The 26,636-nt window shown below is 41.0% G+C and overlaps 1 protein-coding gene across 2 annotated transcripts; it reads left to right on the top strand.

Annotated features, from left to right (window-relative positions):
• Window positions 1-782: 782 nt before the first annotated feature.
• On the top strand, window positions 783-25,203 carry PARP16 (poly(ADP-ribose) polymerase family member 16). Of its 2 annotated transcripts, XM_036736069.1 has the most exons (8): window positions 798-944; window positions 2,914-3,109; window positions 14,055-14,192; window positions 16,331-16,537; window positions 20,341-20,390; window positions 20,489-20,598; window positions 22,598-22,739; window positions 23,501-25,153. In XM_036736069.1, the coding sequence occupies exons 2-8, from the start codon at window positions 2,936-2,938 to the stop codon at window positions 23,643-23,645; spliced, it is 966 nt and encodes a 321-aa protein (XP_036591964.1). In that variant the 5' UTR covers window positions 798-944; window positions 2,914-2,935; the 3' UTR covers window positions 23,646-25,153. The 2 variants fall into 2 exon arrangements, with proteins under 2 accessions (XP_036591963.1, XP_036591964.1); XM_036736068.1 differs by lacking the exon at window positions 20,341-20,390 and having other exon boundaries at window positions 783-944; window positions 20,427-20,598; window positions 23,501-25,203.
• Window positions 25,204-26,636: the final 1,433 nt, after the last annotated feature.

The following is a 26,636-nucleotide window of genomic DNA, read 5'->3' as shown; positions in this document are numbered from 1 at the left end:
CCAGAATGATATTTTTTGGGGAAGGGGAGACAGGGGTGATTTTTGGTGCAAGGAGACAGATTTGAGTGGGGCATAGATTCAATTCAATAAACATTTATTAAGTGCCTACCGTGTGCCAGGCACTGTACTAAGAGCTGGGGACACTGGGGGTCCTTTTGGCTTCGGCCTGGTCCATCTCTTAAATACAAACATTGTACCTCTGGCTATGTTCATCCATCCCCTAGGCTCAGGTAAGTCTCCGTGGCCGACAGCCGCGCCTTCTGCTTCGTCTCAGCCAGTCTAGCTCTGCTCGGGCGCCCCCTCCTACGGGAAGCCTTTCCTGATTACTCCCTCCCCCTCCCGCCCCCTCAGTTCTCCGCCCGGCCTCGCCCCACAGTTGTTTGTAAATACTTTCTTAGCAAGGAGAGACTAGGTGACCCAAAAGTCTTAGTGCAGTTTAACGCTTAAATGTCTTTGGGGACACCCTGTGGGTTTCATTTCCCTTTCCAGAATATAAGTGCTTAAAGGTCAGGAATTGCCTTGGTATCTCCAGTGGGCGCCTAATAAATGATCATTGAAAAGGGCGGGGCGGTCAGTGGAGGCCGTTCCTGGGGGTGGGGCCTGGGTTGACTGGAGAGATGTGGGTGGGGTGGGGAGGAGAACCATGAGCGCTCGTACGGGCTCGGGCTGGGCTCGGGCGGGCTCGGGCCGGGTTCGGGCCCGGCTCGGGACAGGCTGGTGGGCGGTGACGGGCACTGCGCACGCACGCTTGCACGCAGGCGGAGTGGCGGGCAGCCTCGTTCGGGGCCTCGGCGGCGGCGGCGGCGACATCAGGGGCAGCGGTGGCGGCGGCAGGTCGGGGCGGGCCGGGAGGCTCAGCGGCTGAGCTCGCTGGACCTGCCGGGCGGGCCCGGCCAGGCAGGGCGGGCGGAGAGCTGATAGAACGCGCGGGCCCGGTGGCGGAGGTGCGGCGGCCGGCGAGGAGGGGCGCTAACGGGTTTGGGGAAACCACCTTCCTCCACTGTCTCTTGGGCCGGTATTTCCTGACAGCTGGGGGGCGGGGGGCGGGCTCGCGGCCCCTGGGGAAGGCCTCAGCCTTGTCCCCCGAAGGCTCTCCTTGACAGTGGGGCCCTAGTCCGAGGCCCCTGCACTAACTGCCCTTCCGACCTGGCCCCCGCACTCTCCATCTTAGCGCCCCCGGTGGGGATCCCTCACATACACCTCCCCCTCTTCGGGGGCGCCGAGCTGCCTTCCTCACAAAGGGCTCCCCAGGCCCCTGCCCTTTGTGCACCCCCGTGCCCCAGACACCGTGGCCATCCCGGCGCCCCGGTGGAGATCTGTCACCTAGACCTCTGCCCAGATGTGCAGAGCTGCCATCCCAACCAAGGGCTCCCGAGGCCCCTGCCCTTTGTCCACCCCCGACGCCCCAGTGGGGATCTGTCACGTAGACCTCTCTGCCCAGATGTGCAGAGCTGCCATCTCGACCAAGGGCTCCCCAGGCCCCTGCCCTTTGTCCACCCGACCAGACACCGTGTCTTTCCCGGCGCCCCCAGTGGGGATCTGTCACCTAGACCTCTCTGCCCAGAAGTGCAGAGCTGCCATCCTGACCAAGGGCTCCCCAGGTCACTGCCCTTTGGCCCTTCTCATACATCCCTCTCAGCCTCCTTGCTCTTTGTTCTCCCCTTCCCCATACACTCCCCATCCTAGCATTCCCAATGGGGATCCCACACACAAAACCTCCATCCAAGTGCCTTGAGCTCCATTTCTGACCCTTTGCTCCTCAAATTCTTGTCTTTTGGCTCCTCCTATTCACCCCTTCCACCAGCCAGAGAAACTCCCCCATCTCAGCGCTCCCTTCCCAACCCCATTCAGGTCTGCCTTCCTGACACTTTAATCTCCAGGCCTTGGTGTCTCCCTCTACCCTCCAATACTCCCCCAGTACTAGCTCTCTCAATGGTGATCCCATACACACTTCCCCCTCCAGGTGCCTAGAGTTGCCTTCTTGACCTTTTGCTTCATCCTACCTGGTTCTTTCAGCACGGACCTTCACCTGACTTTGTCCATCCATCTGTACATACTCCTCCATCCCATGCCCCAGTGGGGACACCACCCCATGTTCCTCTATCCAAGTGACTGGTCACTGCCCTGGGGATACCCCTAAGGCCTCTTGATTTTTTTTATTCCTTCCCTTCTGAAGTGACCCTTTTCCCTCTTCACCTATTACTCCAGCCCAACTCCCTTTACTGAACTGAGATATCCCCAAACTTCCTGCTTCGTCCCTTTCCCCCTGAGATTCTCCCCACCCCCTCTCACATTCTGTCCTGGATTTTTAGATATTTTACCTTATTGACAAGTGGGGAGGCGGGTGAGTGGAAGACAAACAACTTTCTAATATCTGGTATCCTGATTTTTGGTTTAAAAGAGATGGTCACTACCTTCCTCTAAGAGATACCTTTGACCTCTTATCTCACATGCCCCCTTCCATCCTTCACATACTCCTGCCTTCTTGGTTTCCCCTTCCCCTGACTTACAGAGGCTCATTCTTTGTCTACTGATCTCTCCCTTTTGCTTTCTCTGAGTACTTCTTGTTAGAAGTAGGACCAGGGTAGGCAAGGTAAGCAGCCATCTAGAACACAAGGGGGGGGGGGTGGTGCAGGTGGGCAGGGAGAGAACATGAGAGAGGACACTTTTAATACCAATAGGTATTTTTAAATGCCCAAAATTTCTGTTCTTTGTGGCACAGGGGCATTAATTTTGTAATCATGTGAAAGCTCAAAGTATCCAGTGAGTAGTTTGGGAAGCCTTCCCTAGGGTACACAAATGCCTCATTCTAGCTTTGCTTCTTACCTCCACTCCCCTAAACCCACCTCGTAGGAGTCCCGTTTTCTGACCCACAATACACACATCCCGATCCAGGATTCCATCTCCCCACAGTGCCTCCATCTCTGCCGAGGGGATGCAGCCTTTCAGCCTGGAGGCAGCCAGGGAAGCAGCCCAGAGGGATGTGCTGGCAGCAGATCTCCAGTGCAGCTTCTTTGCCTCTGCCCTGCAGAGCTACAAGCGGGACTCTGTGCTGAGGCCATTCCCAGCCTCCTATGTTAGCCAGGACAACAAGGACTTTGAGGCCCTGGTGAGTTCTTCTCAACCACTTGTCTCATTTTTTTCTTTTTAAGTGTTTTATTTATTTAATTATTTTTTAACATCCCCGTTACTTCCCATTGACTTCCCTCCGTCTCTAGAACCCTTCTTTTTAATAAATAAGTAGTCAAGCAAAACAAACTCATTTACCATGTCTGAAAACCTATGCCTCATTCTGCACCTATTTTGCTTAGTACCTGTGTAATCTTGAGCCCATCACCTAACTTCCCTAGGACTCATTTTCCACAACCATAAAATGAGGGGGTTGGACTAGGTTGCTTCTGGGATCCCTTCAAGCTCTAAATCAGTGATCAAGTGAAGCTCCTCGTCAGAAGGCTGGAGACACAGTTATCCCATTAATCATAATTCTGAAGTTTTTCAGTGTTGTTTTTCCTTCCGTTATTGTGATCACCATGTAAAATAATTGCGTGTCTGCTTGCTTTGATTTACATCAGTTCATACAGGTCTTATCAATTCTCTGAATTCTTTGTAGTCATCATTTCTTAATAACATCCATTATCTTCATATACTACAATTTATTTAGCTATTTTCCAATTACTGAGCTGCCACCCAAATGCTAGTATCTTCTCTCTGTAAACTATCTTGTATTTTTCTTTTATAGTCTGTATATAATAGTTATTTATATATGTACATGTTGTCTACCTGAATAGAATGTGAACTGCTTGAAAGCAGGTACTGTTTCATTTATGTTTTTGTATCCTAGACACAAAGCAGTCTCATAATAAATGCTTGTTGCTTGGTTGTTTTCTGTTACAAAAAGTGCTACTGTATAAGTTGTTGTGTATAGGACTTTTCTCTTAGTTTGACTTGACTTCCTTGAGGTGTATGTCTAGAAGTGGTGTCACTGGATCAAAGGGTATGTACAGTTTAGTGACTTTTTAATAATTCTCAGTCGTTTTCCAGAGAGGTTAGATCCATTCACAGCTCTATCAACAGTTTATCAATGCGCTTGTCTTCACTCAGTCCATCCAACATTTACCATTTTCAACTTTTGTTGTTCTCTTTTCTCTTAAGGAAAATTCAAAGCTCTTATGTTCTGTTTGCCTCTGTACCTTCCTGGGCTGTGGACCAAGTCCAGTTGCCCTGGCAGGCTATGGAAGGGGAAAGAGGCAGATGTGTCTCTATTACTCAGGTCCCACCCTGCATTAGTAAATAGTCTGGCTACCAAATTTCTATTCCAGGCCCATGCTCTCACTGGATAATTTCCATGAGATAAATATGATTTCCTCTCAGGATCTACTATTGCAGCACATACTTAGATGTTTTAGGTTGTTAATGACACATTACATACTGCACATTACCTAGTAGAGAATTTTAAAAAAGCACATCGTACAGCAAATGCTTCTAGGTTAGTCGTGGAGTAAGAAGTTCTGCTTAATCAGCTATTCTGATGAATAGAAAATGACTGTACTTGGATTAACAGTTTACAAGCATGAAAGTCACATTTAACATAATCTTCCTTTGATGATTTAGAAGGTAATATGGCATAGTAGATAGGTGGTCCCGTGTTTGAATCCTGCCTCTTATACTTAGTAGGTGTGTACATCTTGAGGCCTGAACATATTCTGTTCCCCATGAATGGAACGCACTTCCTTCAAGACACGGCTCATGCACCACATGAAGCTTTTCCTGGACCTCTAGCTGCTAGTTAGTATCCTCCCTTTCAAATGATCTCATCTTTAGCTACTTTGTATTATATTTGTATTTATTCTCCTTATGTTTGTTCTGAATAAGTTTATATAGAGTGGCCCCAAAGTCTTAATGCAGTTTTAAGCTTTAATAACTTCAAAAGTATTTACAAGTTTTTGAAAGGTTAAGTTATTTAAACTATTGAATATGTTTCATGTTAAAATGGTACATAACCACCACTTATGCTGTTCATTGCTGAAGTTGATTTTTTAACTTTGTAAAAACTTTATGAGTCCCTGCTACTCAGTGACTGAAACGATTGGATTTGTAATCCTAGACTTAAGAACATCCAAAGAACAAAGGTTTGATGTATACACAACAGTTTTGACAAGTCCTCAAAAGAAAAGGTCTAACAGAGGTAGATCAAGTGACCAAGGTGACCAAGCAAAAGGACCTCCTCTACGAATCCACCAGTGTCATAAAGAAACTGTCATACATGCAATGCATGACAACTAGGTGCCCAGTGGTGTAAAAACTTAAAAATTATTCGGAATCTACAAAACTAAATATAAAAGAAATTTAAAATGATTAAACTTCCAAATGATGGGATTGGGGAGCGGGCGGTAAATTTGTAGCATTTATACTTAGGAAGTTATGAATGCTTAACACTGCACTAAGACTTTTGGGACACTATCTCTTTGGTATTTCTCCCATTAGATTGTAAGCTCTTTATGAGTAAGGATTGTTTCATTCATTGTATTTGTATCCCCAGCACTTAGCACAGGGCCTAACACACAGTAGGTACTTAATAAATACTTGTTAATTTGATTGACCTTGGCCAATCTCTGAGCCTCAACTTTCTCATCTATAAAATAAGAATATAATACCCATAGTATCTACCTAGGGATTATTACGCAGTTCAAATGAAGTAGTATATGTAAAGCAGTTTACAGTCATTAAAGGCGCAATGTCAGCCATCAAGGCATTTCAGAGTCTTGTAGTTTCTTAAGAACATTGTTCCAAACACGTATTGTTGTAGTATCATAGATGTTTTGTAAGTGCCTGGGATGTATATAGGTCTAAAACTATATCTCATCTGCTGGTGAATCTTTGTATCCCTTTTATTGCCACTCACACTAGGTTCTCTTTTCTTAGTGGGGAGATTTCTCACAGCAAAAGACTCGACTTTTAGGTGGAACTGTATTCGCATCCCACTTTGTCCTTGTTCTGCACACACAGGTGCACAGCTAAGGTATATGATACAGTGTGGGGATTTCAGGATACAGATTGCATGTAATCGAAGGGTTGTAGATACAGTTCATATTATTCAGTTAGTTTGACTTGGGTTAAGAGTGGAGAATCAGCACGAGGGAAGGCACAAACTTCAAGTTTCAAAGTATCAAGATGGGCCCTTCTAGACATAGCTTATCCTTGTCCCCAGTTGGTCCAAAGCCCCTTTCGGTGCTGACCATTTGGGTAGTAATAATAATAACTGACATTCTAAAGTTTGCAAAGTACTTTACACATTTTGAATATGAAGTTCTCAATAACCCTTACAACGCACAACCTGTAGGTACTTCAGTTACTATCCTCATTGTGCAGCCAAGAGACTGAAGCTCAGAAAGGTGACGTGTCTTGCCCTTTGTCCCACAGCTAGTAAATGGCAGAGATTGGATTGGAATTCAGGCCTTCCTGACTCCCCAGTCCAACACATTGCCCATTGTGTGAGTAATGTAACTTATGACTGGTTTACTCTAGTTTCACCCTCTGGGTTGTTGGAAGAGTATGGTTTTTCCCTGCTTTTGACTTCTAACTTTTGTCATAAGCCCTTCTCTAGACATCCTCTAGGATGTCACTTTTTCTGTCTATAGCTCAAATCAAAATGGACAAATATAATAGTGTTATAATGACTAGCATGATTTTAGACTCTGAAGAGCTGGTAGAGAGGCTTTCAGATATCATTTAGTTTAGCCTCACATTGAGTGTGGGTCCTCCATTTTTCCAATATTCCTGATAAAAACAATCTATAAAGAATGGGTTATTTTCCTGGGATATAAGAGAGCAGCCTGATAAGCTTGTAAGGAAAGCAATTTTTTTGGAAGAGTAGAATGAAGAGATGAACTGCATGGCAGATTATATTATTCTATTTTCTGAGAGACGGGGCAAACTGTAATTGTGTGTGATAGTTCTTCATATCCTAGCCTCAATTTGGTGAGGAGGAAAATTTGTAATTAGCTAAGCAATTCAGTAGGAGTTCAGGCAGGACACCTGTATCAGTAAGGCAATAAAACACTATTGGTAAAATCAGGAAGCTTCCTGTTTGGTTGAGACTCAATTTAGGATTGTAGAACAGAGAATAAGCTCCATCAGGATTGCGTAATGTCTAATAGGGATGTTTTGGGGAGGAGATGACAGTCTTAAGGTAAACAAGAATGGTGGCAGAACAACATATGGGCTCTGGATGACCTGGACCAGCCATTTCCATGGCCCATCCTGCCATTGGGTGGCAGGAAAATAGACCAACAGTGCCTAGGGCCACAGAGCATTCCCTTCCTCAACTAACATAGGTGCAAGAAGTCCACTGTCAGCTGGATTCTGTTTCCTAGCTCTCTATCTCTGCTGGAGGTATCTCAGAGTCCTGAACAACACACTTAACAGCCTAGAGTCCACTGTCTTCTTGATGTTGTTGTTCAGTCATTTCAGTTGTGTCCAACTCTTTGTGGCCACATTTGGGGTTTTTCTTGGCAAAGATACTGGAATGGTTTGCCATTTCCTTTTCCAGCTCATTTACAGGCAAGGAAACTGAGGCAAACAGGGTTAAGTGACTTGGCCTAAGAGACACAGTTAGTAAGTGTCTGAAGCCAGATTTGAACTCAGGAAGATGGGTCTTCCTGACTCCAGGCCTGACACACTATTCACTGTGCCACCTAGCTGCCATAAAGTAGTGTCCCCTTGGTAGTGGACCATTTTCTCCCCTTGGTCTCCAGTGTCCTGGGGCCTTAGTATCTACCGTACTACTTCTTGGCCTTTCTACCTGCTATGAACTGAACACAAACTCTCCTTTATGTGTTGTCTCCCCCAATTACAATATGATCTCTTTGAAAGCAAGGAGTGTCTCAATTTTCTATTGGTATCCCCACCACTGAACATAGTTTTTCTGACATGGTAAGCACTTAGTTCTTTTCTATTCCATTAGGTTAGGAAATTTGGGTACTTTTAATTTTGGAAATCAGTAGTTTAATATACAATTCTAATTATAGTTATACATTTTTTATACTTTTTCCCTTTGTGACTAAACCCTAGAAATTATGCTTTGTGTTGCAGAGAAGCAAAATCGGTGACGGAATAAATGAGCATCTCATTATGATGGCAATGGCAGAAGGGCTAAGAAGTGATTTTGAATCAGGGGTAATAAATCTCTAAACCTGGAGAACCACAGAAGCTCAGAGACCAGGAAGATGAGAAGCTTGAGGATTTAGCTATCAGTGGAGGTTTTGAAATCAGTAAAAGAAAAAGTCCTGTGCCAAGAGCAAATTCACCTAGAGTGACTGAAAGGAAAGAGTACGTTCCAGGTACTCATGCTCTGCCCTGTAGATCCCATATGCCATGGTGTTACCTATGGAAGAGGTGAAAACAGTTTGACTTTCAGGGAGCTAGGACTGTAGCATGTCAGAGTGAGGCTGTGTGAGGGGCTTCCAGAGAACCTTTTGGGGATATAAATTCCATTGCATTCGAGCAGTCCTCCCTACCTATTTTATCCTTGGATGACTAGCTCTTCCAGCCTTTCCTGGGAGAAGACATAAGGAATGGGAACACACCCTTCAGGGCTTCATACTTTCCTCTGGAAGAGTTCATCCTATTGTTGAGGGAGTGGCACAGTTTGGCATTGTACAGTGGAGTGCTATACTCGGCCATAACTGATCGACCCAGGGTACTGAAAGGAGCTGGTACACTGTGCTTTGCTGCAAATACCTGTAGAATCTAATTGAATTAGACATGTTCTCTTTTCATGTCCCATTTCTTTTTTTCCATGAGCTGAGCCCATAGCCTCTGCTTTCAGATTCCCTAATTTACCTTTTGCACAGTGACTTTTTTTTTAGTCATCGTGACTATGTTTCAATGACTTTTTAGGAAATGGAAGTATTCTTTTTCGATGCTGATCAGTGGGTTGCTATATATTACAGAGCTCATTGTGGTTTTATTGGCTTAAGCTACTCTTTAGAATTTCCGAGAGTTTCTTAGTCTATGTTATCCCACATGTCCTCTTAACTTTCTTATGAGGGACAATGGGAATATGGTGTTCATTTTTCAGATTTGAGAAACTGAAGGATAGAGCCAAGGACCTTCAGCCAGTGTACTTGACAGAGAGGGGAGCTTGGTCTCCTATTTCTCTAGAGCGGGCTGTAGATTCCCAAATCAAAATTTGTTTTTTCTAATTTAATCAGAAGTTAGACCACAACATTGTTATAGCAGAAAGAGAATTGTACTAGGAGTCAAATGATCTGGGTTTTAATCTTGACTATGCTACCTGGTGACCTTAGAAAATTGCTTCTCTCTGAACCTTGGCATCTTTAATTCTAAAATGAGGAGATTGGACTTGACCAGGAATTCTTAACTTGGAGTGTATGAGCTTATTTTAAAAAAAAATGACTGTACTTCAGTATAGTTGATTTCCTTTGTAATTTTATCTTTTTTATGGATTTAATAACATTATCCTGAAGAGTCCATAGACTTCAACAGAAGTTACTTCAACTACTTAAAAAGGTCCATGAAACAAAATTGCGAAACTAAATGATCTCTTTCAAATCTAGAGTTCTATGATTTGGAGACTTTGTTGTGATGATCATGGTCATTTAGGGTTTTGCTTTATGGTAGTAGCCTCTTTTCTTGTTTCTTTCAGGCCTTGGAGGAAAACCCTAATTTTTTAGTTCTTGGAATGGCATTTCTTTGTCTCTTACCATCTTCTCTTTTTCTCTGACCTCTCAGCCTTCAGTACCTCTTCAAGATTCAGTTTTTGATCATTTGTATGTCTGCATTTGTATTCATTTCCTTCTAGTTTTCATCTGCATGAATAGTGTGGTGAATTGAACTTTTGTAAAATGAATCCTCTCTAATTTTGGTAAACTGTAATTTTTACATGCTGGATTTGCCTTAAAGCTAGGCATAGATATATGATCATCAAATCTATGTCTCCAGTTTGATCTGTCACTTTCTTCAGGTGTTTCCAGTTGCATGTCCCAACAACCCCTGAATTTAATTTCCTTCAAATTTCCCATGTTAAGGGGTCAAGAAGAGGATGAAGAACCAAAGAATGAGTAAGTTAGAGAGGTAGGAGAACCAGGTTGTCTGTGAAGCCAAGGGAAGAGAGTACTAAGAGGAGAGGCTATGATTTACAGTCAGAACCTGTGGAGAAGACAAGGAGGATGAAGTCTTAAAAAGGCTATTGGGTTTGTGACTTGAATGTCTTTGGTATCTTTAAAGATAAAGAGAACAGTTTCAGCAAAATAGTTAGGGCAACAATCTTATCACAAGAGGTTGGACAGAGAGTAGTGGGGAAATGGGCATATCCGATAAAGATGTCAAAAAGTTTAGTGGTATGAATGGGGAATGGTGGTGGTGCAGAGAGGAAGCAGTAAGGAGCCAGATAAAACAGAATAAACCTCGGAGGTAAGTGCCATTATATCCCCATTTTATAGGTCTGAGACTCTGAGAAGTTGTGGTCATTTAACTAGTAATTGTCTGAGGTGGGTTTTGAACTTAGATCTTCCTGACCCCAAGCCCAGCCCTGTCTCAAATGTCCTCCTCTGTCCTCTCAGTCAATTGAAATTCTACCCATCCTTCAAGACCCAGGTCACATCACATTCTTCTATAGTCTTCTCTCCCTAAAATGATTTATCTTTCTGAAGTCCTCTTATTGTTCACATGATTCATTTCACAGTTGACTACATAAATCTCTTGTGATATCTATTGTTGTCTTGAACTATGACTTTAATCTGATAGGGTTAATTTATTTTTTGTATGATTTATCCTCTTAACTAGATTGGAAGTGCTCAGATTGCCTTTGTATTCCCTTCAGTTAGCAAAGCGTCTAGTACATAGTAGGTGTTCTCCCATCTCTGTAGTGCCTTTAACAGCCCTTATTGTCCTTTGTACCACAACTTTAGGCCATACTTTGCTGTCTGCCTTTTGCTGCCTCTGATATATCAGTCATGTGTCTCAGAACCACTGCACATACCATTTCCCTGTTTCAGTATTGCTTTATACTTAGACATGCATCTGCCTACCATGTGATTTGTGGTGTGATTGTATTATCATACAGGGGAATTGAAACAATTTCCTTGTTCTGACACTCATTTGCTCTTTTAAAAATGTATATGTTTTGAACTTAGCAATCAGTCTATCCAGTTAGCACTAAAAATGTTTCCCGTGGCAATACATTATTTTCATATATTTATTGTTGTGGGGTGCCAGAAGGTCCTACCCCCCAAATACCTTCCCTACTGGTTTTCCATCCTCCCTGAAATTATACCATTAAAAAAAATTCCTTTGGGCCCTACACATAATGAAATCTTACTGGCTTTTTAAAGCTGAACTTAAATGCCATCTTCTCATGAAGTTTTCCCTCATCTTTCTCTATCCCCATCCCATGCCACCCCCTACTAGAATTGCTTCTTTTTCTGAACTCTAATAGTTCTTTGTACCTTTATTATGTCATTCGTCACATTCCTACTGTGCATGCAATTATTTGTGTACATGTCTTACCTCCCTACTGAATTGTAAGTTTCAGCATGGATAGGAACTGAGCACTTTACATAATATTTAATAGTTCCATGCACACAGTAGGCATTTAGTAAATATATGTTTAACTGAATAAACCTGTAGTGGATAAGGAAAATCTTGCTAGCTTGGGGGTAAAACAGGATAGATCTAAGTGCAACCAGACTTTTATATTAAAGGGAACAGTCTCGTGTGTATTTAAAATTTGCTTGCCTTCATGTATTGGAGACTTACCTATTCTTGGTCTAGAGATACAAAGCGACATACTTTACCTTTGGGAGGTGGAGAAAGCCTTCAGCTAGGGACCAAATTACAAGATGTTAAGGAGAGATTTAATGCATCTTATATTGGTACATTTTGTTGACTGAATTAATCCAGGACAAGACTACAAGTGATTAACTGAAATACTAACTCTTGAATTGGCTGGCACACATTGGGAACTACAAGATATAAACAAAATGGATGGCCTGGGCAGTGTGTATATAATAAATTTTATTCTTGGCAGCCTGAAGCATTAGCTACATGGCACTCACTACTCACCACAAATATTAGAAACCTCAAATTATAAAACCACGAATCAGGAGATTTTCCTGTAGTTTCTGCAACAAGATTGTTTATTCTGTGATAAAGTCACTCTTGCCTCTGAACCGTTCCTACACAAGAAAGGCACTGAACAAGAGTCAGGGGTGAGGCTTTGACTCCCAAGTTGTATTCTGAAGGGGATATAGCAGCGGAAATAGTGAATGATGGATGATAGGAGTCTTCTGACTTTTTTCATCACATTAAGTCCTTTCCTTCAAAACTATTCAGAACCTGTACCCTCTGTGAAAGCCCACCTCTGGTCTGTTTGACATAATTCTTGGTTATATTTCTGTTATTTGTGTTTTGGCAATATAATGTTTTTATGATTCACTCACCTCTTTGTATCGATCAGTATTCAATCATTTACCAAGTATCTGCTATATGTAGAGCACTAATTAGATGCTATGGTTAACACAAAATTATAAGGTAGTCTGGAGGCTCCTCAAGGTGCCTGTGATCAAATTGGGAGATATATCTAGCAGTACTAAGTAACGTATACTAAGTGAGTGGTACTGACAAGTACTGAAGGAGTTCTTGGGAGGGAGAGATAAGTGGGGGCTGGGATGAGAAGATGGGATTTGGGTAAATGAGGGGAGGGAAGTAAGCATTTCAGGTGAGGAGGAGCATAGTGAGCAAAGGCATATAGGCAGAAAAACATTAATCACGTTTGGAGGAGAGTGAATAGAACATATTTATGTGTGTACATACAATTTTTGTTTTTTCTGTAGTCTTAAGATTGTAAATTCCATAAGGACAGAGGATAGCCCTCATCATTCTGTTTGTGTCCTCACATGGTCTAATAACATAGGACTTTGATTATTAAACATGTACTGTTGATTGCCTGCTTCTAAAGTTTAATTATAATAATGTTATCTTATATTCATAAAACACTTTTAAGAATTTTGAACTCTTCACAATAACGCTGTAAGATAGGGAGAATATAGTAAGTGACAAATTCTAAAATGTTCATAGTTTTCAATATTAGAGACCTAAGAACCAAGGAAAGCCCCTTTTGCAGTTTTCATTCGTAATAAAATTAACTTGTTGAAAAAGTGGAATAGAATCAATAGGTAAAAATTTACTGATTGTTTACTCTGTACAAAGTATTAGGGGAATGCAAAGGTATAAGACATAGTTACCAATTTCAAGAAACTTAAACTATAGGGAGAGAGAGAATACTAACAGAAATAGAAAAAATACTAACTGATACAAAGCGACTGACATGTGATAAAGATAATAATGGGGTTAGGGTACCTTAGAAGCTGTCTAGATCAGCCCCCTCATTTTACAGATGAGGAAACTGAGGTTCCAAAAGGTCAAGTGATTTAATACTACTACTACTACTACTACTACACTACAACTAAGTGACAGAGGTAGAATTTGAACCCAAATCTTCTGACTTGAAATCCAGTACTTTTTCCTCTGTACCACACTACCTCTGTTAGTGTCAAGTATTACAGAAATAAGTGTAAAGGAATTTAGAAAAGAGATCACTGAGGCCTTGGGGTGAAAAGTAGTCAAGGAAACTTCATGGAGGAAGTAGAATTTGGGCTTGACTTTGAAGGGTGTGCAAGAATTAGGTCTTCGGTGAGGAGGTAGGAACAGTCTGAGCAAAGATAGGGACAGAAAAGCACAGCTATGTATGTGAGAGACAGTGTTCTCTCTAGAGTAGAGGCTAGATCTAGGGAAACAGTAGAAGAAAAAATGGGAAAGGTATTTGAGTTATGATGCCAGCCTAAGGAGTTTGGACCCTAGCCAAGTACTCCATCTTAGCAAAAAGCATTGAAAACTACTGATGTTTTTTATTCCTTGTGAGAAAATAATTTTGACATGAGAAATGAAATTTTGTTTCATTGCCACTAGAGGTCTCCCTGTTGTCATGTTTCACGAACCATATTCCTTAAAAAGAATAACCCTTTTTTCTTTAGCTTGAAGATGCCAGTATGCTGCCAAACCTGAAGGAACTTCTCCAGTCTGCAGATGACAAAGATAACAGGGCATGGAATCTGGTGAGCTGGATTTTGTCATCAAAGGTTCTAACACTACGCAGCATAGGGAAAACAGAGGTAAGATTTTAGTATTTAGAGTGACAGATTTCTAGAGCTGAAAGGGACCTTAAAGATCACCCCATTCAATGCTTTCATTTTATTGGTGAAGGAAAATGAGGCTTAAAGAGGTTAAGGGATTGGTGCAATGTCACACAACTAATTAGTGGTAGAGGTGGGATTAAAAGACTTTAGATTTTAGACTTCTTGACTCTATAGTCTTCTAGACTTCTTTAGAGAGGTACCATGTCTTCCCCCGTTCAGTAAACTCCAGTGACTCCCTGTCATCACCAGGATCAAATATAAAATCCTCTGCTTGGTGTTCATAGCCCTTCATAACTGGGCCCCTCCCTGTCTCTCCAGTCTTACATTTTATACCACCATCACATTAAGTCTTTTGTGTAGAGCACTAATTAGATGGTGTGCCATGTGATCTAGTGATACTGGCCTCCTTGCTGTTCCTCACATTAGACATAAATCTCCTGATGCTGGATATTTTCTCTCACTGTCCCCCACGACTGGAATGCGCTCTTTCCTCGTCTTTGCCTCCTAGTTGATCCGGCTTCCTTCAAGTCCCAGCTACAATCCCACCTTCTATTGGAGGCCCATCCTGATCCTTAATTCTAGTGCCTTCCTTCTGGTGATTATTTCCAGTTTATCCTGCATATAGCTTATTTGTATATATGTAATTGTTTGCTATGTTGTCTTCCTCATCAGACTCTGAACAGCTTGAGAGCAGGGATTGCCTTTTAACTTTGTGTTACCAGTGCTCAGCAGAGTGCCTTGCACGTAGTAGGTTCTTACTTAATTGACTGTGTAGATAGGCTCGTCAACTTGAAGTCAATTAAGAAGACTAAAATTTGGTGGCTATGTCTACTACTTACTAACTGGGTGATCATGAACAAGTCAGCATACTTCTCTGAGCCTCAGATTCCTACCTCCTAGAGTTGTTGTGATGCTTAGTTGTGGTAACATATGTAAAGCACTTTGAAAACCTTAAAGCCCTACATAAGTGAAGTAAATAAGCTTTTATTAAGTGCTTTCTAAGTGCTTGACTATGGTATGAACTGGGATTAAAAATAGAGGCAAAAAGAGAGACAGTCCCTGCCTTCTAGGAGCTTACATTCTGATGGGGAAAGAAAACACATAAAAGGGATGTAGAAAGACTAAATGGAGAAGCCTGAGAGATTGGAACCAGGAAAGGAGAGGAGTGAGCATGGCCATCCTGAGCGTATCCTCAAAATAGAGGTTCCAGGAAGGATTCATCGAGAGGAGCAGAGTGCTTCAGGAGTTGCTGCTGGGGAATAGTAGAGAAATGCTGTATTATTCTCCCAGTCTCATTTGCTCTCTGCTACACAGAGCTACTTCATATAGGTACAAGGGTTTCTCTTCACAATGCTTGATTAATTCTAATTTAAGAGTATAAAATGTTGCAGAGGCTCTATTGAATGACAGGCATCTTTCACAATTGGAGTAGAAACTTGGACAATATTTCTAATGATGGCTAGTGACATAATGGGAAAGAGCACTGGACTAGTTATCAGGAAGCCTTGGTTTTAGTCCTAGCTCTGCCACTATCTCGTGTCATGATCTTTGGCAAATGACTTAGTTTCTCTAGGCCTTAGTTTTTTCATTTCTCAAGTTGAGGTAATATTGCCTATCCTTCATACCTTAGATCTTCATATTGAAGATCAAATGAGGTAATAGATATGAAGATCCTTTGAAAGTTAGAAGTGCTATATGTTAGGGGCAGCTAGGTGGCGCAGTGAATAGAGCACTGGCCCTGGAGTCAGGAGGACCTGAGTTCAAATCTAGCCTCAGACACTTGACACACTAGCTGTGTGACCTTGGGCAAGTCACTTAACCCCAATTGCCCTGACCCCCCCCCAAAAAAAACAAAAAAAAAGAAGTGCTATATGTTGTAATGTGTTAATAATATTTCTTTAGTTCACTTTTTTTTCTGGCAGTCTGGGTAATTAGAGAAAAGAAATCTTGATATGGTAGCTTTTAATTCTTTTTTTCCAGGTTGATGAAAATATGTTCTTATGTATAAATTCCAATACGGCAGTTTAAAATAAGAGGAATTGTGATATCATTTGTTCTGTAATACATTTTGATAGTTTCCCAAATTACATTGAAAATTCCTTTATATTTTCAAGTACGTGAAGATCCAAGAGCTCATGGGAATTTCAGGCACTAGTGTCCCTGCGCCTGACTTTCTGTTTGAAATAGTGTATTCTGGTCGAGTGGACGCCAAATTTCATGAGACCAAAGGAGAAAGGGATCTTATCTATGCGTTCCATGGGAGCCGCCTGGAAAACTTCCATTCCATCCTACATAATGGTTTACACTGCCACTTAAACAAGGTGAGGCTTTAAGGGGAATTTGAAAATATTACGGGTTAAAACCATGGCAAGGTCATCAAGGACAGGGACATACCATCTTGACCAGTCCTGGAGAAAATTGAGAAGAAGGCCAAGGCTGTTTACATCTTGGATTTCCAGCTCCCTTTTGCTTCCACGGAGGAACCATCTGTCTGCCTCTTGTAGGGTAAGAGGCTCGCTCTGTCCTGCTGGGAAAAGGCCCAGATAACAATCTTTTTTCAGTTGTGAATTTTAATCACGCTTTTTCCTACTCTTTAGGGCATTTGCACATTTTAAGCCTTATCTTTTAGTGAGGAATGAGATTCTGTTCCTGCTAGAGGATTTTCAGAGATCAGCCTGGTGGGTGGGCTATATGGGTTATTTTGTTGGGGCTGGGATGAGAGAAGACCTTCTAGTGCCTCTCAGGTCATCCAGTATGCATAAGTACAAGAACAGCCCAGCACACCCCATGTCTAGTCTGAAGCACTGTTTTCCAGAACTCTGCTGTGCCTAATTAATTTGCTTTGTTTAGATTGAAGATGAAGAGCTTGTTTACTCTGGAGTCTCAAATGCATAGCCTGTAGCTTTGCTACTGAAATCCAGGTGGCCCCAGCTTTATGCATTAGTTGGACTCCTGTAAAGTTAAAACCTACTTTAAATATACCAAGGGAACTTACTCTTTGAAAGTAAATCCTTTTGTGAAGCTGAGACTGCCCTTGTAACCTGTTTTTTGTCTAAACCTAGATTTTCATTTATCAGATTTACTTAAAGGAAGTCCCATCTCTAGCTCTGATCTTTCACATTATTTTCATGGCAGATGTACCACAAGTTTTCAAATCAGACACAGCTGTGTTAGAGTACAGCAGTCTTGCAAAAGATCTACAATTTTGTGATAGGTGTGGCCATTGTAGACTTAGCCCAATAGTGACTTATGGAGTTGTGGAAAAAAAAGAGTTTGTTTCTTTAGCTAGGAAAAATGTGTGTTGGCTAGGGTACACGAAAGATGGGGGAAGCTTCTGAATTCAATAATGAGGATGTGATTGTTAAAACAGTGGCGTAATTAACTCTTCTTATAAGCTTTACTGGACAAATGGAAAAGATTCAGGTCCATGAAAAGCTCACTATTGAAAAGACAATTTCTTTTTTTTTTTTAATAATTAAATTATTTTTGGTTTTCAACATTCATTTCCATAAGACTTTGAGTTTTAAATTTTCTCCCTCTCCTTCTTCTCCCCCCTCTCCCCAAGACAGCATGCAATCTGATATAGACTTTACTTATACATTCATATTAAACATATTTTCACATTAGTCATGATGTAAAGAAGAATTAGAACCAATAGGAGGAATCACAAGAAAGAAGAAACAAAAAACAACAAAAGAAAAGGAGAGCAAATAGTATGTTTTCATCTGCATTCAGACTCCAAAGTTCTTTCTCTGTATGTACATAGCGTTTTCAATTGTGAGCCTTTTGGAGTTGTCTAGAGTCTTTGCATTGCTGAGAAGAGCCAAGTCTATCAAAGTTAGTCATCACACAATGTGACTGTAACTGTGTACAGTGTTCTCCTGGTTCTGCTCCCCTCACTCAACATCAATTCATATAAGTCTTCCCAGGTTTTTCTGAAGTCTGCCTGCTCATCATTTCTTATAGCACAGTAGTATTCCATTACATTCATAAACCACAATTTATTCAACCATTCTCCAGTTGATGGACCTCCCCTTAATTTCCAATTCTTTGCCACCACAAAAAGAGCTACTATAAAAATTTTTGTACACGTGGGTCCTTTTCCCATTTTTATGATCTCTTTGGGATACAGACCTAGACATGGTATTGCTGGGTCAAAGGGTATGTAAATTTTTATAGCCCTTTGGGCATAGTTCCAGATTGCTCTCCAGAATGGTTGGATCAGTTCACAACTCCACCAACAATGCATTTTAGTGTTCCAGTTTTCCCACATCTTCTCCAACATTTATCATTTTCCTATTTTGTCATGTTAGCCAATCTGGTAGGTGTGATGTGGTACCTCAGAGTTGTTTTGATTTGCATTTCTCTAATGAGTAGTGATTTGGAGCATTTTTTCATGACTATAGATAGCTTTAATTTCTTCTTCTAAAAACTGCCTGTTCATGTCCTTTGACCATTTATCAATTGGGGAATGACTTGTATTCTTATAAATGTGACTCATTTCTCTATATATTTTAGAAATGAGGCTTTTATCAGAGACACTGGCTCTAAAAATTGTTTCCCAGTTTTCTGCTTCCTTTCTAATCTTGGTTGTATTGGCTTTGTTTGTGCAAAAACTTTTCAATTTAATGTAATCAAAAGCATCCATTTCGCATTTCATAATGTTTTCTATCTCTTGTTTTGTCATAAATTCTTCCCTTCTCCATAGATCTGACAGGTAAACTATTCCTTGCTCTCCTAGCTTGCTTGTAGTATCATCCTTTATATCTAAATTGTGTACCCATTTTGACTTTATCTTGGTATAGGGTGTATGCCTATCAGAGTAGCTAAGTCATTCACTTTAATTCCAGTTTTATTGCTAGTTTGGTATATTTGGGAATGGGCACGTAATTTAGTTTCTCTGAACTTCTCTCCTGACTTAACTCATACACTAATGGTAACCAACTTCTTGGGTCTTTTATAAATCATCATAATAATACAAAATGTTTAATAATAATTGTATGATTGTGATGGGGATCCTATTCATTAAATCTCTTGCCAGGAAACGTGGGCCTTAACATTTTTTGTGAGAGGCCACTTAAAATTATCTTTTAGAGTCCCCAATTGAGAAATGGCCAAAGGATATGAACAGGCAGTTTTCAGAGGAAGAAATTAAAGATATCTATAGTCATATGAAAAAATGCTCTAAATCACTATTGATTAGATAAATGCAAATCAAAACAACTCTTATGTACCACATCTCTCCTGTCAGATGGGCTAACATGACAAAATGAGAAAATGATAAATGTTGGAGAGGATGTGGGAAAATTGGAACATTGCTACATTGTTAGTGGAGTTGTGAACTGATCCAACCATTCTGGAGGGCAATTTGGAACTATGCCCAAAGGGCTATAAAAATGTGCATACCCTTTGACCCAGCAAAATACCACTTCTAGGGCTATGTCCCAAAGAGATCAGACAAGTGGGAAAGGGACGTGTATGTACAAAAATATTTATAGTAGCTCTTTTTGTGGTGGCAAAGAATTGCAAATCAAGGGGATGCCCATCAATTGGGGAATGGCTGAACAAATTGTAGAATATGAATGTAATGGAATACTGTTGTGCTATAAGAAATGAGGAGTAGAAAGACTTCAGAAAAACCTGGAATGACATATATGAACTGATGCTGAGTGAGGGGAGCAGAACCAGGAGATCAATATACACGATTACAGACACATGGCATCTGTAAGGACTAACTGATAGACTTGACTCCTCTCATCAATGCAAGGTTCAAAGACAGCTCCAAAAGACTCATGATGGAAAAAGCTATGCACATTCAGAGAAAGAATTGTGGATTCTGAATGCAGATGGAGGCAAACTATTTACTCTCTCTTTTTTCTTCTCCTTTTTTGGTTTCGTTTTTCTGTTCTCATGATTTATTCCATTGGTTATAATTCTTCTTTACAACTGGACTATTATGTAAATAAGTTCAATGTCAAGGTAAATATAGAACCTACATTGGATTACATGCGGTCTTGGGGGGCAGAGGGGAGGAGAGGGAGGGAGAGACATTTTGGAACCTAAAAACCTGTGGAACTGAATGTTGTAAACTAAAAATAAAATTTTTTAAAAAATTATCTTTTAGAGAAAGATGTGTCCTACAACTGTATCACCTCTAGATTTTGATTCAATCGGGTATGTTTCTTTTTTTATTTGACTCTGCCCTTCTAGACATCCTTGTTTGGTGAAGGGACCTACCTTACCAGTGACTTAAGCCTGGCTCTTCTTTACAGTCCTCACGGTATGGGGTGGCAGCACAGCCTCTTGGGTCCTATCCTAAGTTGTGTGGCATTGTGTGAGATCATCGACCATCCAGATGTCAAGTGCCAAACCAAGAAAAAGGGTAAGCAGACAGCACTGGCCAAAGCTAGGGCCTGTGACTTCAGGCCAAAGACCACTCATCTCCAGATTATGTCAGAACTCACAGTAGGTATATCAATTAGTCTGTAGGTGTTTATGGGATGCTTACTATATGCAAGATACAGTGCCAGGTGAGGTGAAGGATACAAAGAAAGAGAGGACACATTCCTTGTCATTGAAAATCTTAGAGCCTCAATAGGCGATAAAGACATAATACATGGAAAAAAATAAACAATATAACCAGCCAGTAAATTATTGGTACAAAGGGTCATAGGTGTTCAGAGGAGGGAGACATTATTGTGGCCTGGGATAGATCAGGGAAGGCTTCTCAGAATAGGTGAAGTTTGATATATGAAGGTGGGTGTATGAAGCAGAGGAGCTATAATTCAGGATCTCTCTTGTCAGGCTGCCTAAAAGCTCTAGAGTCCCAAAGACAGCAATGTAAACGGGTTTAGGCCAGGAATTCAGTTGTAAGAAGAACAGTAGTCACGTAGCTATATTGGGTTTAAACTCTGAGTCATCTACCATACTAAGCAGTTAACTATCTTCTCTCACTCTTGAGTATTTGTGAACCATGTTATTGCTCATCTTCAAGGTTTCATAGCTATGGTATGTCAGTAAATTGCTTCACACAGCCAGTAATGGATAAAGTGCAATCACTCTGTTCTCCACAAATGAGCCTATTTGGTCTATTGAGAAAAGAGTACCCAGAAATACTGTGTGTTCCATTGTCTTAATCTAAAACAACTGGCATACCAAAGAACAGACCCACGTCTGACACCACTCACTCCAACCATACAGCACGGAATAGTTGCATTTATAATTCTTGGAGAGATTGCAAACCGTGACAGTTAAACATCAAAACAACCATTTCAGTCTCTGCACTCACGCATCCACATCCTCTTTTAGCTTTGCAGCACTGTCAGTAAGCTGGAATTGTTTCAAGGATAGAAAATAAGGTATCACCTTGGGCTGAAATATAAAAATACCAATTTTATAGACATCAATTAACAACTATTTATTAAGGTCCTCATAGGTGCCAGGCCTTGTACCTAGATACTGGGAATACAAAGACATAAATTAAATCAAAACTTTCTGTAGAATTGCAGTTGGGGTGGTGGTAAAAATTCTTCTTTTAAATCAAGTTTCAGTTTTTGGCAGTTTATGGTATCAGGGTCATTTTTAGCTTACGTTATCTCTTTTCTGACATCCCCATTTCTGTTTTCCCCCTCCCTACCTGTTTATCTTCTTTGGCCTTAACCATAACTGTGCCTGTATGTCTTTCTTTTGCTGTTTCCCTATAACATTCTTTCTCTTTCTCTCTGGTTTAATTTGATTTTTCAGTTAATAAAAATCTATTTTCCTCTTATCTGTGCCCTCCCCATTTAGAGAGAGAGAGAAAGAAGGAGAGGGAGAGGGAGAGGATGAGGGAGTGGGAGGGAGAAGAGAGAGAGAGAACCTTCATAAGGAATAGCCAAGCAAAACAAAATCTCACTTTGGCCATGTCCAAAAATATGTCTCATTCCGTACCTTGAATCCACTATCTGCCTGTCAAGAGATGGGTAGCATGCTTCATCAGCCCTCTGGATTCTTAGTTGGTCGTGGTATCAATTGGAGTTCTTACATTGTTCAAAACTGTATTTTTGTACAGTATTGTCATAGGTTAGAATGTTTTCCTAGTTCTGTTCACTTCACTCTACATCAGTTCATTCAAGTTTTCTGAGGCTTCTTTGAAACCATCTTTTATCATTTCTCATGTCTGACTAGCTTTCCCATTTCTCTTTCAACTCTTCCTGCTTTTTAACTTCTCCCCACCCATAACTTATTCCTAAGTCCCACAAAGGGCATCTTCAGGTATTATTGGGCCATACTGTGACTCCGGAAGCTAACAGGGCTGCTGAGTCCATGTCTGCTTATTATTTCTTGCCTTCAATAAAGTTTTCCTTGGCTTTTCACATTTTAGTTGTTGTCTTCTTTTTCAGATTCAGAAGAAATAGATCGAAAAAGAGCAAGAGCCAAACATAGTGAAGGGGGAGATGTCCCACCTAAATACTTTGTTGTTACTAACAACCAACTTTTACGAGTAAAATATCTGTTAGTTTATTCTCAGAAACAACATAAGAGGTAAGAAAAAGATTCACTGCTTTAGGTGTGGTAAAAAAAAAACCAAACTGAGTTCATTTAGCAGCAAATTGATTTTATTTGACAAAATATCTGTGGTATGGGCAAAGACAGTTTAGAAAGAAGTTCAGGAAGAAGTTTAAAGACTTGGAATTGCCTGAAGTACTAATGACTCCACCCTGCTTGGTGGCCTCTTCATCTAGTGGCTTAAAAAAAAGGCTTTTTCCCTTAGAAAATTATTGTGATCTCCTACTTATACTTGCCTTCTTCCTATTTTCCCAAAGCTTGGAAACACAGGGACCCCTTGGTGTCCAGTACAGCCCCAGTAGTGATCAATTTCTTGGAATCAAAGCATGATTTCTTTGATTCAAGCTTATGTATCTGTAGGCATTTAAAACTGGAGACAGTTGATCAAGTATCCTGATGATTGTTCCTCCTAGGCAGATGCTAGAATATCCTTTGTTTCAAGAAATTAAACCAGGGGTTTGCTTAAGGAAAGATGGGTCAAAAAAGGTAAGAGAAGAATGAGGTCATTGCTGTTGCTGTCTTTGTACATTTAGAAAATGTCCTGTTGAAAGCAGCTCTAGGGCCAGGAACACCAATACGTCCCAGATTTCTCTGGGTGAAGGAGCACAGAGAAGTGTAGCCTCGAGGCTCACTTAGCAAGTGGAATTTATCAGAGTCGTCCTTTTGGCCAAAAAATATTGCGTACCTATAAAAAAATGTTTTTATCTCCCCCTCCCTTTTTGTTTTTTTAAACATAGGGTCTCAAGCCAGCCCTCCTGGATTTCTAACCATCGATTCACTCTCGCGATGCTCCTGTATCTGCTATTGCTGATCATCATAGGTGTCAGCAACTCTCCCTCTTTCTTGCACTACTGGAATCGAGCATTGGAGTCAAAAAGATAAACTTAGCTGGCTCAGCAGGGTAGCCTCTGCCATATGCCTTAGTACCTCCTGATCTACTAATTCTGCACCTCCACATAGAACTCTGGGCTAGAGGCTAAGGCGGGGCAGTGACTGGAACATTGCAATGATACTGGAGGTTTTGACAGCCTTCTGATGCTCTTCGAGAACTTGTGTGCTTCCTCCTGGGTCACGTTTTGGAGAACAGTGTCAGTTGGTCACATTCACTTGAGATTTCAGGATCGCTTTGCTGTTCTCTCTGTCCTTAGCAGTTCTGGGAAGCTGACTTTTTAGCAAGGGCCAAAGGAAGAAGCCTGCTGTATTGAAAAATAAGGTGTCCAGGCTCTCGGCAATATGTTTACAATTGCCTCTGGCAGAAACCCTCCCTTTCTAATGCCTTTGGAAGGTGGAAAAATATGTTGTGTAAGGTATAAATCATCAGGCAGTTGGCTTATTTTGACTCGAAACGTTACAGTGGAACAATGGTATTTCTCATGAAATTGGGGGGGAGTTGTTTTTGATTTATAAATTTTGGCTTTAGACTTCTGAATGTGACAACAAAAACTTCAATAGTTTTAACCATATTCTTGAATATCTAGAAAAACTTTTGCAGCAATGGTGCACTCATTCATTCATTTATAAAATCATAGGCTTCGTAGATAGAAGGGGCTTTAGAGTCTAGCTGTCTCATTTTACAGACGAGGAAACAAGCTCCAGCTTGTTATGATTTACCTATGATCCAACAAGTCTAAGAGCTGGGTTTTGAACCCATGTCCTCTGACTTTAGATCCAGTGTTCCTTCCATCACATCCTACTGCCTGCCAGAATGCTTTCACTCATATGTTCATTTGGCAAACATTTCTGAAGCACCTATTCTGTAGAAGATATGAATGGATGAGAAGGAAAGGTTTTTTGATGTTATTGGAGCCTCACAAGAGATTACCTACTTATATCCATCTGAATATTTCTTTTAAATCAAGGAACTGAATGTTTGAAAAAATAATGACTTGACAATTGGGCAACATCTTTGTGAATATGTTTCTACATAGTGATTCATTTGGCCAATGTCCATACAACAAAGCCTTTTGACTGTTTTTGAGAAACGAAACCCAGCTCTGGGCTTGCCCATCTCACGAGATGGATTTGACATGCCACAAATAAGCCCCATGGAATTTGAACAAATGCCCTAAATGAGAGCCTTTAATGATAAGTGTTTTATTTTTAAATCTATCACACATCCACATGTAGTCTTATTTGGAGGAGTGTTTGATTTTCGATATGCTCCCTATCAGTACCTGTATGTAAAACACATGGAGAAGAATCCCTTGGATGCCAGGATAGCAGTCTCATTTGTTGCTGTATATATTATCACTATCTGCTTTCTATTAGGTATCCAATTTGACTTAAATAAAACATTGCCCTATTTTTTCCAGTTGGTGATTTAAAATATATATTTATGTATACATATATATATATAAAATGACATGTATATATGTATACAGATATATATATGCAAGTAAATGTGATTTTCTTTAAAAATAAATAAAATTGGTTTTCTATTATTTGTTTGCTATCAACATTTTTATGCTGAGGATAGGAACATTCAAAAATAATAAGGATACATTCCCAAGTTACGTGACAAGCAGTATGGTGCAGTAGAAGGAGAGCTAGTCTCAGAGCCAGGAAGTTGTGGATCAGAGTTCTGCCTCTCCTGCATACTGGCTGTATGACCTTAGGCACATGTTAGCCTAACCCATCTAGTGTCTTGGCGAAGAGGTAGGGAATGGCCATGATGTATGGAATCTGGAGAAGTACAATTCCAAGGCTAGGATTTCTAGTCTTTCTTATTTTATCATACGATCATAGTCTCTAAATTACAGGGTTGTTCCAGTTAACAATTTAAAAAAGGAGGAGGTTGAGTCACTTGTGGGGTCCATGTGCTGGGTACCTTGTGCTATACTGTATAATAGGAAGAAGTTTATAATTTGCCCCTTGGATAGAAACTGAGGCCTCAGCTTGTCATAAATGCATTAGCACAAGGTGGGGAACTCCTAAATGGCACTGGGCCTATGCTTTTGTGACTTAATGGTCACTTGCATGGTATGCTTGGCAGGGCACAAAAAGGATCGCCTTGTTCCAAAATATTCCCTAACTACTTTGCTATGGTATGTGAAATCCTCATCTGGTAAAGGCAATGTGTTCCCATGAAGCACTTATTAAATTGGGGAAAGAGATCTAAAGAAGAAATACCTTAAGCTTTTAGCACTTTAACAGGATAATTTGTTGCCACTTTGGAAAGATGAACAGATCTCTTAGGAATGGAGACAAAGGATAGGTAAGTTTTGATGTGAGGGGGAGGGAAATTGCAGGGGCTGGGTAATTCTAGGAATAGCCGGTTTGAGTGGGGCCTGGACACAAGGGGTAGAGGGAAACCCAGGGGTAAAGTCAAACTTGACTGACTTCACCATTTGGCCTTCCATCATATCTTCAGCGTATCTTCATCCTCCATTTCAGCTTTTCGTAGACATGTTTTTCTGGGCTGCCAGAATCCTGGAGTCCTTCCACTCTGGCCAAATTGTGGGTGGCAGGTGTGAACTGCTCATGATCTGTTGTCTCCCAGAAAGGGGAGGGTTTCTTTCCAGGTGTGTGATTGGAGAAGGAAGTGTTCTACAGTGGGTTGCTGATTATTCATTTTCTTAACAATTGATCAGAAATATCTTTTATTCTGCGCAGATAATCATAAAACTGGGGAGCAGGGGAGAGTTGGGAGTTTGCAATTTCAGGAAAGCCAGAAGACCTTTTTGTTTCAAAATATTGTCCCCTTCCCACTCCAACCCATCTGAGCCCATTCCCACTGCAAAGGCCAGAGGTTTGTGTTGGCCCTGACACTGGTTACACACACCCTCCCTGTTGCTATGGTGATCTTTTGGCCTCAGGGATGAGATTCCACTTAGTTCATCCTATGAAAACATAATTCTCCCTGAAGCACCCCCC

This window comes from Trichosurus vulpecula, chromosome 8 (genome assembly GCF_011100635.1).
Source record: "Trichosurus vulpecula isolate mTriVul1 chromosome 8, mTriVul1.pri, whole genome shotgun sequence".
Classification (NCBI taxonomy): domain Eukaryota; kingdom Metazoa; phylum Chordata; class Mammalia; order Diprotodontia; family Phalangeridae; genus Trichosurus; species Trichosurus vulpecula.
The sequence above is the reverse complement of the archived record's forward strand: the minus strand, read 5'-3'. Positions and strand labels throughout refer to the sequence as shown.

Coding starts and splice junctions, on each gene's coding strand:
- PARP16 (XM_036736068.1), top strand. CDS start 2,936: ATGCAGCCTTTCAGCCTGGAGGCAGCCAGGGAAGCAGCCCAGAGGGAT. Junction 14,193..16,330: donor GCAGCATAGGGAAAACAGAG/GTAAGATTTTAG, acceptor TATATTTTCAAG/TACGTGAAGATCCAAGAGCT. Junction 22,740..23,500: donor TCTCAGAAACAACATAAGAG/GTAAGAAAAAGA, acceptor TTTTAAACATAG/GGTCTCAAGCCAGCCCTCCT.